The sequence below is a fragment of the Rhineura floridana genome, chromosome 1 (genome assembly GCF_030035675.1).
Source record: "Rhineura floridana isolate rRhiFlo1 chromosome 1, rRhiFlo1.hap2, whole genome shotgun sequence".
NCBI lineage: Eukaryota > Metazoa > Chordata > Lepidosauria > Squamata > Rhineuridae > Rhineura > Rhineura floridana.
Window position 1 is genome coordinate 246,922,001 of NC_084480.1, and position 12,237 is coordinate 246,934,237.

General features: G+C 42.7%; 1 protein-coding gene across 3 annotated transcripts in view; it reads left to right on the plus strand.

Moving 5' to 3' along the window:
* The first annotated feature begins 708 nt into the window (after nucleotides 1–708).
* The window catches only part of IMPACT (impact RWD domain protein), a 35,778-nt gene continuing 24,249 nt past the window's right edge, over nucleotides 709–12,237 (plus strand). For all 3 annotated transcript variants that reach the window (XM_061597262.1, XM_061597271.1, XM_061597279.1), the window contains exon 1: nucleotides 709–981. In XM_061597262.1, coding sequence (XP_061453246.1) covers nucleotides 946–981 — 36 coding nt within the window. In that variant the 5' untranslated portion in view covers nucleotides 709–945. The remainder of the gene's footprint in view (nucleotides 982–12,237) is intronic.

Consider the following 12,237-nt stretch of genomic DNA (forward strand, 5'->3'; position numbering starts at 1 on the left):
GGGCGGGTACTAGGTTTTTATGAACCAATCTCTGTCTTATCTGCTGCTCCTACTGTTTTTATTGTATTTGTCCAAAAATTGTTTATTCTTTATACATTTTAATTATTGCAAGAAGCTGTGAATGCTGGATAACGGGATTATAAATATTTAATTAAATAATTAAATGTAAACCATATACACAGAATGTGGTTTTTTGAGATTTATACCTTGACTTTTAATATATTTTTAATTCTAATGCAATGTACAGCTTTAGAAAAAGAAAACAAGCTAGTCATAAAAATTGACAAAAAGTACTCTGTTGATCTAACGGGACTGCATTCAAGAAGTTACAATCAGGATTCCAATTTATTGAACAGCAAATCCCATTTATTTATTTAGACTATTTATATACCACTTATATTTAAATAAAACTTTAAGCAGTGTACAACATAAGTCAAAACATCTTAAGACAGCAGATGCAAAAAACCCATTATCAATAAAATACAATTAACTGAACAAAACGCCCTCTTTAATTTGTTTTTTTTCTATACAGTACTCAAACTATAAAACACTTTCTGCTGAATCACAGAATCGTTCCGTGTAATTCAAAAGCATGCCTATTCCTTTACTACGATCGGAAGCTGGAAAAGATTCCCCTTTTCCGCGTCTTACTTTTTCTTCTTTGGCTTCACGTTTATTCCGTTCCACACAGTACAGCACACGCCCCTTTTAATCGCTCCACTCTCCAAACGAGAACCCAAATGCCTCTGACCCGTGCGTCCATATCCGCGTCGCTCTTAAAGGAGACACCCTTCCCTAGAAAATAGGGTGAAGGCAAGGTCTTCAATCTTAACAGTACGCACGCGTTCATGTCTTCCTCTCCCGCGCGAGTTCTTGCTCGGTAGCATTTCTATGTCAGGAACTCTGAATTTGCCGGAGGAATGATTCCTGCCTTTCTGCGACGTAATGGCGGCGAGTGACCCGGAAGCGGCTCAGAGACAAGTGAGTGAGTACGCGGTACCCTATAGCAAAGGAAGGAGAGGCTGATTCCAACAGGTTTCAAGTGTGAGCGTTTGGTTCACGTTTCAGGAGCTGGTCAGAGAAACGGAGTGTTTATCGCATGCTCTGTGCTTTGAGGTGACCTGCTTAGGGGTTTATTTATATTTTGAAACCCTAAGGCAGAGATAGGGAACCTGTGGCCCTCCAGATATTGCTGAACACTTGTCCATCAGTTTCAGTCAGCTGGTCAGGGGTGATGGAAACTGTAGCGCATCAATACTGGATGGTTAAAGGCTCCCCATCCTGTTAGTCACACCAAAGATCCGTGCAGACGCGATAGAAGCTTCCAGAAAGCCCCTAAACAGGGAAAGCAGACAACATTTTCCTTCTGTTTGCATCTCACCATCTGGTATTTAGAATACACTGCCTCCAGCTATGGAAGCTCAGTTTGACCACTATTGCCAATAGCTGTTTATAAACCTTTTCTCCATGAACCCCTTCTAAAGTCATCTAAAGGCACTGGTCTCCACCACATTCTGCGATAAGGAATTCCGTAAATGAATTGTGTGTTCTACAAAGAAGTATGATTTACATGAATGAGTCCCTGATAAAATATTGTTACCTTTCAGTAGAGGAAAACCCTCACAAAGCATATTGTTAAAAGTGTGTGCCGCTATACTAGCAGAGACATTCCCTGACACTTATAAATTAGCAACTAAGGCTGCAGTCCTATAATTGCTCACCTGGAAAGAATCAATCAATCAAATCTTTATTTACAGTCAACTGACCACAAATACAGCACATAATATTAGATGTTATGAAATAAAAAAACTACAAAACACAAACTACAACATACAGCATACTAGATTATAAAAACAGCTCCATTAGTTTAATTGCCATTAACAGTCATACGGGGTCTGATGGCCAAGTTCAGGAATTTTGCCACTTGCTCAGTAATTTCCTTATCTGAACCCTCAAGTAAAATAATCAGAAGGGACTCAGAGGAACGGCCTGGAAAAAACTGTGTAATAGGATGTATTAGGTCTTTTCTGGCCCCTTCGTAATAACTACAATTGAACAAGACATGTGAAATAGACTCCACTTCATCATTATCACAGGGGCAGCATCTGTTGTTGGTTGGAGTCTTTTTGTATGCCATCCAGAAGTTTGGAAGGTAAAACATTAAATCGAGCCAGAGAGAATGCCCTCCTATACTTGGGAATAAATAACCAACTTAGATAGGGCATCCCATCTTTACAAGGAAGACCTGGTAGACCCAATGACTGGGGGGGACAGGGACCCTGTGCGGCTGCAGAGAGCTCTTGGATATCAATATCCACTAGCCTCTGTTTGACAATCATTTTAGCGCTTTTAAGGTCCATAGAGAGCAAATCAGAAGGAGAGAGGCCTGTTGAGGTAACCTTTTTTACCACCGCCTTTATCCAAGATGACCCAGAGGAATCTCTCATAACCTGAGATGTGAGGGAGCTGTGGGTGAGCACAAGACAGCAGCAAAGCCAAAAGTGGATAGCATAAATCCAAGCTGAGCATTTTAGGGAATTAAGGCCAGCCTCTATTAGCTTAGTGGCTCCAGAGACACATCTGGGGACACCAAAAATGGACCTGAGAAAAAAAGATTGAGTTCCTTCAAGTGAACCCGTGAAGTATGGAAAACAAATTGGTGCCCCAAAAAGAATCGGAGGAACTATTTTGGGTTTAAAAACACGAATGGCCGCTGGCAGAAATCTTCCACCCTTTGTGAAAAAAAAGCGGGTCATTGCACCCATATTTTGCTCAGCTTTAGCCTTAGCAGATATTTCTTGAATTCTCCAGCTTGCTGCTTCTTGGAGCCAAATACCCAGGTATTTATAGGAGCCAACCTGTTCAATTCTGTCATTTTCCAAAACCAAGAGTACCTGACCTTTCTCTTAGAGAATACCAGTACTTTGGATTTAATGTAGTTAATTGTAAGAATATTTTTTTTACAATACTCCACAAAGCCACTCAGTAATCTCTTAAGACCATTTCAGTCGGGTTTCAGGCATGGTTTTGGCACAGAAACAGCTTTGGTCGCCCTGTATGATGACCTTTGTCGGGAGAGAGACAGGGGGAGTGTGACTCTGTTGATTCTCCTTGATCTCTCAGCGGCTTTCGATATCATCGACCATGGTATCCTTCTGGGAAGACTGGCTGAGTTGGGAGTGGGAGGGACTGCATGGCGGTGGTTCCGCTCGTACTTGGCAGGTCGCCTCCAGAAAGTGGTGCTTGGGGAACATTGCTCAGCACCCTGGACTCTCCAGTATGGGGTTCCGCAGGGGTCAGTTCTGTCCCCCATGCTGTTCAACATCTACATGAAACCGTTGGGTGCGGTCATCCGGAGCTTTGGAGTGCGTTGCCATCAGTATGCTGATGAGACGCAGCTCTATTTCTCCTTTTCATCTTCTTCAGGTGAGGCTGTCAATGTGCTGTACTGGTGCCTGGCTGCGACAATGGACTGGATGAGGGCTAATAAACTGAGGCTCAATCCAGACAAGACTGAGATGCTGCTAGTGGGTGGTTCTTCTGACCGGATGGTGGATGTCCAACCTGTCCTGGATGGGTTTGCACTCCCCCTGAAGGAGCAGGTTCGTAGCTGGGGGGTTCTCCTAGAATCATCTCTGTCACTTGAGGCTCAGGTAGCCTCAGTGGCACGGAGTGCCTTCTACCAACTTCGGTTGGTGGCCCAACTACGTCCCTATCTGGACAGGGATAACCTGGCTTCAGTTGGCCATGCTCTGGTAACCTCCAAATTAGATTACTGCAATGCACTCTACGTGGGGCTGCCTTTGAAGATGGTTCAGAAACTGCAGCTTGTGCAAAATGCAGCAGCCAGATTGGTAACAGGGACCAGACGGTCCGAACATATAAAACCAATTCTGGCCCGCTTGCACTGGCTGCCTTTATGTTTCCAAGCTCGATTCAAGGTGCTGGTATTGACCTATAAAGCCTTACACGGTTTGGGACCACAATACCTGAGGGAACGCCTCTCCCGATACGAACCCACCTGTACACTACGTTCAAGATCAAAGGCCCTCCTCCAGGTGCCTACTCCGAGGGAAGCTCAGAGAATGGCAACAAGGGAGAGGGCCTTCTCAGTGGTGGCCCCCAAATTATGGAATGATCTGTCTGATGAGGTGCGCCTGGTGCCAACACTATTATCTTTTTGGCGCCAGGTCAAACTTTCCTCTTCTCCCAGGCATTTTAGCATGTGTTCTATGTTGTTTTAAATTTTTAAATTGTGTTTTAAATTGTTTTTTAAAAAATGTATTTTAAATTGTATTTGTTTTTAGTTATTGTAAACCACCCAGAGAGCTTCGGCTGTGGGGCGGTATACAAGTTTAATTAATTAATTAATTAATTAATTAATACTCAGCCGAGTTTGGGAAATCAAATGCATCATCCGCATAAAGCAGAATAGACACCTTTGTATGCCCAATCTTGGGTGGATGGGATTGTATCAACCACAATACAGAGGGAAGGTCAGCCAAATAAAGATTAAATAGAGTGGGGGCAAGAACACACCCTTGTCTAACAGCACGTGAGGAGATAATCTCTTTAGAGAAGTGACGTCGATTGCTACAGCGTACCTGAGCAGACGTGTTGTGATATAATGTGCGGATCAAAAACAATAGCCTTTTCTCAATGGAGTGCTGTTCTAGTTTGCTCCACAGGCGGTCACGCAAGATGGAGTCAAAGGCAGATTTTAAGTCAATAAAGACTGTGAAAAGTTTACCTCCTCTTGGTTGAGAGTATTTGTGCACTAAATGGGCCAGCACCAAACAGTGATCAAGGGTAGAACATCCAGTTTTAAATCCTATCTGCTCTTCCCCCAAGATGTTATTGTCATTGATCCACATTTTCAATTTAAGACCTAAAAAACTAGTATATATCTTCCCTACTATAGATAACAAACTGATAGGGCGATAATTGCTTGGATCATCTTTGGGGCCTTTCTTGTAGATAGGAACAATGAAAGCTTTCAACCAGGCTGCAGGGATTATACCAGATTTATTTATTAAAGTAAAAAGGGAGACCAGCAATGGGACCCACCAGCTGATATTGCCTTTCAGCAGTTCCAAGGGAATGCCATTTGGTCCGGGAGCCTTGCCTGACTTTAGCTGGAGTAATAATTCTTCACCAGTGTTAATGTCAACAGGGGGCCATTCAAGAATATCGGGGTGCAAATAGGGGGAAGAATTAGAATTAGATATGTTCAAATTGTAAAAGAATTGCACAAAAGTGATCTTCCCAAATATTTGCTGGAATATGACAGTATCACTTAAAGCTCCAGAGACAAGCTTCCAAAAAGATTTAGAGCTACGTGTGACAGATGCTGCAATCAGCGTTTGCCATGAGTCCCTAATTGCCTCACTTTTTTTACAGTGTAAAAGTTTCTTATATTCTTTCCGTAACACGAAGTATGAGTGCGGAAGTTGACGTTCATTATTTGCACGATAGGACGAATAAGCACAATGAATTCTTCTAAAGTTAGCACACTCCCTGACAAACCACATATTTGTTCTATATGTTGAATGCTTTATAGTACCAGCTGCATTTTGGAGGGAGAGAGACATATTCTGCATCACCTCCTTGAAAGCTGATATACTCTTCTGCGGTGAATTGTCCACTGTTATTTGTTGTAGAGCATTTATTGTAAGAGGAGAATGAACAAAACTATGGAAGGCCTGCCCTGTTTTGTTAGACCATTTGATCTTTTTAGATCTGACCATGGTAGTTGGACTGGGAGGTAAGTGATGTGGCATGTTCAACTTTAGCATGCCTGGTATAATAAGGGATAGTTCCAGCGGCAAATGATCACTGTCAGAGCGGTCTGCTACTCTAAAGTTATAGCCCAAAGTTTTCAGATCCTTATGGATGAGAATATAGTCAACCACACTCGAACCCCTAGAGGAAATGTAAGTAAACTCCCCCCAATCGTCGTCAGCACTGGAGCCATTTAGAATACACAGATCAGTTTTTGAGACAAATTGAAGCAAGCCAACCCCCGCAGGGTTTACAAAGGTATCTTTTGAATGACGTAAACTGCCCTTAAGTTGATCCTTGCCTACAGAGGGATGGACATATGGGGTGGAAACATCCACCAAATAGGTTCCAGTCCTTGAGTTAAAATCACCTGCAATTGTAAGGAACACATGAGGAAATTTAGCTATCCATTGTGTATTATTATTATTATTATTAATTTAATTTGTATCCCGTCCTTCCTCCCAGCAGGAGCCCATTCAGCTTTAAGCCAATTTGACATAGGGTTCTCCCTGCATGCCACTGGGGGAAATAAACATTTAACAAAAGCAGGGTCAGCTGAGCGGTCCTTGTCTCCAAGGTAAATGCCGACAAAAAAGAGTCACAGTTAGGAAGCTCTGTTATCTTAGCATCAAGAGAGGAAGAAACCATAAGCTCAATCCCTGACTGGACCTACCCTTTCCCTTAGTAGGGAGTGCAGGCAAACAAAAGGTCACAAATCCATTGACATATATGTGTTCACAGCACAATGTCTCTTGGAGCAGGATTATGTCAAATCTGTTCAGATAGGCAAGGAAATTTGGGTCCCTGCATTTAGATTTCCACCCAGCGATGTTCCAGGAGAGAAGTTTTAGAGGAGTGGTACCACTCACCTGTCTTGGGCAATCTAATTCTACAATTGTATCCATACTGTCCCCAAAATCACCCAGAACACAACAGTTAGATGATAACACACAGGGGCTAGATGTTGCAGAAACAGGCCTGTGTGTGTTATTGTTGCCGTTTTGTGAACCAGTCTCATATGGTTCCAAGTATTGCATAGCTATCCAATCAGTACTTTTAATGTTTGAGTTTTTATAGTCTGCAGAAACAGGTTTTTTAAGTTCACTATCACATTTAGTAAGTCCAGGTGATTTGGGAGTGATCCCCAATTCTCCAGACTTTGAAGAGATACTATTTTGAGACAGTTCAGGTAGTTGCAGTACCATAATTTCGGGGCTTAAAGCCAACCGTCTCTTCGTATTAAGGTGTTGTAACTTATGTGTTGAGGGCTTTCCCTCAAAAGTGTTACAAGCTGTTGTCTGATTGGGGACCTCTAGGGAGCTCACAGGGATCTGTACAGATCTTTTCCGGGCTGAAAAGTTTTTTTCTGCATTGTTGGCATTGGGAGCAAGCGGGCAGATATCAATTAATTTGGGCCCAGTGCCCTGATTGCACATGTTCAATAACAAATCCTTTAAGGAAGAGAGTCGCAGCACATTCTCCTGCTGTTCCTGTGCTGGGAGGGCACCAAAGCTTCTAATCAGCATTTGTTCTTCTGGAGTAAAATCTCCCGGAGTAATCCTATCATTACTTTCAGGAGTCTTCTCAGCACTATTTATACTCCTGAAACTTCCTAAGACTGGAGTGACTTTACATAGTCGATGAGACGGAATGAGGGTAGTATCATTGGTCTCACTTAGTTCAATTAGTTTCCCGGTCGGTGGATCCTTGCTCATTAAACTAAGGGGACATCTCTTCTCCTTCCTTAGGGTTCCCAGGGATATAGCAGGGGAAATGTCCTTAAAATGTCTCCTGACTTCCATACCCTTTCTTTTAAATTCCTCTTTGGCAGAATATATTTTGGCAGCTATATTAGCTGATGCAAAAGTTACAATTGCTCGCGCTGACTTATAGTTATAGAAAAGATACTCTACCTTCCGAATAGATTCTAAATCTAGCGGTATCGCAATTAAAGCTGATAAAATCTGTATAAGGTGTGCTTTGTGATCCTGTTGCGTCAGCAAGCCGTTTGGTTTTGGATAGTTAATAAAAACCAAATTCTGTTTCATTAGCTGTAAATTCCATTGTTTATTTGCCAAAATAGGTTTCTGGGAATGCTCTTGCACCACATATTCCAAGGTGAGAGATGTTGTCTTGTTTGGGAGCTGGGAAATTGACCAGGGGTCCTGTATTTCATCTGGCTCATCAGCAATAATGTGCTGAAGGGAAATTTTTGGCTTCTGGATCTAACACGCCCTTTCATAGGTATCCTTGATTGCTTTATTCTCTTGCATGTTGGAGTAGAGACCTTTGATCTCTTATCCTCTGCTTCCGATAGCTTAAATAGTTTGTTGAAGTTCATTTTTAAGCAGCCTTTGGTGCTAGCTGTGGATTTTATATTTTTGGTTTTCTTTTTAAGACTGATAGGGGCCTTAGTGTTTTTACACTTAGTTTTCCTACTGGCCACACCTGTGATATTTTTGCCTCTCTTCCTATTACTAGAATTTTTACTATTTTGATTTACTTGAGAAGAGGGCTCACTTACTGTTCTGGCACAAAGATCTGTCTTGGGCTTTTGCATTAGGTCCTTGGCTTCTAATGAGCTTAAAATTGGCTTGTCTCCCCCTCTTAATTTGGCTAGTACTAGATCTGTTAAAGTGGTCAGTAATTCCTTGCACTCTGAAAGGAATGAAAGGTATTTCTTTATTTGAGATATATCTTCTGTCCACCCCAAAAACAAACTCCTAATCAGCTCTAGCTGGTTATTGAGCAAATTTGTTACCATGTGAGGGCCAGAATTCTTATGATCAGAGGAGAGGGGAGAAATACTTGGCTGGGAGGGAGGGGAGTCACAGTTCCCCCCCCCCATAAAGCCTCTTGGAGAAATTAACATTTTAGGGCTCTTGGGGCTTCCTTGCAAGGATTCATGCCTACTGTCCTGCTGTCTAAATATTATGGGAACATCCTCAGCAGACTAGTTCTGTAGCTAAGCTGCACCTGCCTTCCTCATGGATTTCCCAATCCATAGTTTTCATTATACATTGGGGGCCCAAACACCCGTCCAAAATATCTTCGTCAGATACCATGTTCTCAGTAACTGCCTGAGCACATTCCTCCGAATGAGAGCAAAAAAAGTCTGTAATTTTAAGCTGATTATAAGCTTTAACAAAGGATACAACATCTTCCGTCACAGGGACCAGGACCAGTTGTTTGTACCCTCCTCTGGTAAGGACCATCGCGCCGCAGTAGAATAAATTAACGGAAAGGAGATAATAATATTTGGAAGTGTAGTGTAATTGAGTAACCCTTCTAAAAGGAGTCTGAACAACCAATAGATCTACTGAGCCTCAATATTGGTGGTGTGGTGGAAATTCCTTCTTATACCACTTGTTGAGATGGTTCTAGCCCAGGGAATTAGTGCACACGAGACTTCCAGACAGAAAGCTAGCTTTTATTACTTACGTAGGGAGACAGCGATCACACAAGCATGTCTGCCTGAACACAGACTGAGACTCCCTTATATACCCTCGCAACATCCAAGGACATGTGATCCCACATAGTGAATGAAAGAATTTCTATCTGCGATGTGCGCCAGAAGAGCTGTGCAGTAACCCCCCTGTTAGCTGTTAAAGTGGCGGGAGTTTTAAAGATTTACATCATCACTTCAATCACTCCACCCTTATCTCTACGTACCAGTACCCACACCCATCATGACAGTTATGTGGAATTTTCCACATCAGTGGGATACAAGGGAAACCATATAAAATATTAAACTCATGAAATACCTCAAAACCATACATAAAAATCAGATAAACTAGTTAGAGACAGACAGACAGACGAACAAACAGACAGAAAACTACAAACAATTAATAAATGAAACAATAAAACAAAAAATAAAAATGCAAAATAAAATAAAAAGATAAAGGGAATAGAACCCTAGGTCTTTATATAAATCGTTCTGCAGCAAACGGAAGGACTAAAGGACATTTAATTGTCCTATTTCCTCTAAGTAACACTGTGCTACTTAAAAGGGGAATAGAGACAGTTGAAATATCAGCACTTCATTTCATGTTTAAAATATCTGTTTAAAATCTTCACCTTGTGAACTTTTAACAGTAGCTAGTCCCAAGCACATCTCTCAGGTAGTAGCTGAAAAGTTTTGCGGACAAGACAATTCTCTGTTCCATATACTCAGAGCTCAGTGTCATCAGCACGCCCTTGTGCTATCAATCTCAGCGTTCCAGGGAGCTCCCTCCTCCACACTTGCAGTCGGATTTCTTCTTTTTTTCTTGCTTATGTTAATGGCCTTATACTCTAAATAGGTTCTACCAGGGCTGCTGTTGTTGCAACGATATCAATATTCCCCCACTTGTTTCTCCTGAGAAGATGGGTTCCCCTGAAAAGACAGGTTCATCGGCCCTTCTGTTAGAAATTAGCAATGGTCTTCCCATGGAGGTATTCAGGTTTTTTAGTTTGGTTTTTCCCACGGAGGTATTTGAGGTTTTTTTTTTATTATTAGCTATAGAATTTCAATTAAGGCAGTACTCCTTGTCGGTGGTACTCAAAGCTGTCCTCCCTTTATCATTTGTTGCTTGACTTCCGATAAGCATGCATAGGGCTCCAGTATTATCTAGAGAGTTTCTTTTCTTTTCCTGGACTAATATTTTCTTCCAAGTATCCTCCAAAACACATAGAATATGCAACATAAAAGGAAAGAAAGAGAGAGAGACGCTGAGGGAGGATATGATATCACCAAGCTTCGGTAAACTCTCTGTTTAACCAAAGTAGCTCTCAGTCCAAGTCCTCAAACCAGAGAGAGGATGAATATACCAAACAGCTTCTAAAATAGAGATAGCAGCCTTTCCAGTCCTGCTCCGGAGCTCTGATAGATATTCTCAGGGCCGGTTCTAAAGGGCGGCCAGGTGGGGCAATGGCCTGACGGCCCCTGGAGCTACAGGGGGCCCCTCAGCTGCCCTTCCACGATCCCCGGCCCCCCACCCCTCACCTACCTGTCTGCTGTCTTTTACCATTGCCCTTAATGAAGATGGCGGCCGCAGTTTCCCTAAGGTACTGAAACCCCTGCCGCCATCTTAGTTGATGGCAGAGATGTGCGCACATAGCATGCATGTGTGCCATCAACAAAGATGGCGGCGGAGGCGTCATCCCCTTAGGGAAACCATGGCCGCCATCGTCGTTAAGGGCAATGGTAAAAGACAGGTAGGTAGGGGGCGTGGGGGGGCCATGTGTGCGCGCACACACACATGCTGGGGCCCAGGGCAAGCTGATACCCAAGGGCCCTAGCATTCCTGGAGCCGGCCCTGGATATTCTCCAGTGGAACTTTGAATATGGAGAGCCTCTCTGCCCTCCAGACCACTGAGGGAAGAGTTGAACACTGAGCTTCCAAGAGTCTCAATAGCCAGTGTTAGCTTACAGCTTAAAAAAGATAGCAGCTTGTGGTTTAAAAAAGATAGCAGCCAATCTGTCAGACCTTAAAACAAACTCATAAACTCCCAAGTTCCAGCTGTATCAAAGCTTCAAACTTCAAGGGCAAGATAACGGAGTAAATGGAATTAAAAACAATTAAAATGAAAACCTTCCCAGAGCTCTAAAAAGGGATGTTACTGCTGCAGATGCCATCTCCCCCCCCCCGAAATAAGCCCCACTGAGCTCATGGGACTTAACTTTGAAGAGATATATGTAGGATTATGCTCTAACAATGAGAGCTCTGAATTAAGGCTTTCCTGGTTCAAACACTAACTCTGTTGTACACTCTATACTTGACACAACCTCTTTCTGCTTCAGTCTGCTATCTGCAATATGGTGGCTCACCTGCTTAAATTAGATCACACTCCTTGTTTGGGTGAGAACAGTTGCACTTTTCTTTCTCTCTGATTGTGGCTCATGTACTTGATGTCTGCTTTAATACTTTTGATGTTACAGCTGAAACCTGACTACTTGTAATTAAGTCTGTAATAAAATCAGGAGGGGGAGAACCATGTTTGTGTTCTACCTTGAACTCCTGTTAGAGCCGAACAATAGCGGAAACAATTGCCTAGGGAAGTGGTGGGCTCTCCATGACTGGAGGTATTCAAGAGGCAGCAGGATAGCCAACTGTCAGGTTTGCTTTAACTTGGATTCCTGCATTGAGCAGGGGGTTGGACTCGATGGCCTTATAGGCCCCTTCCAACTATACGATTATATGATATAAATGTAATTAAAAATAATAATACAGGGGCAGGCAACCTGTATGCAGCAGTCGATCTTATTACATATGGGTTACATGGAGGGTAAAATGAGGGAAGGGAATAGCAGAAAAAGAGAAGTGGGATTCCCCTGCACACACTTTGGGCTTTGTCCCCACCTGCTGTTAGTGTGTGGCCCCAACATATATATTCTGTGGCCCCAGCATATAAATTAACCCTGAGGGAATGTGGCCTTTGACAGAAAAAGGTACTCTGGCCTTGCTGCAATATCTT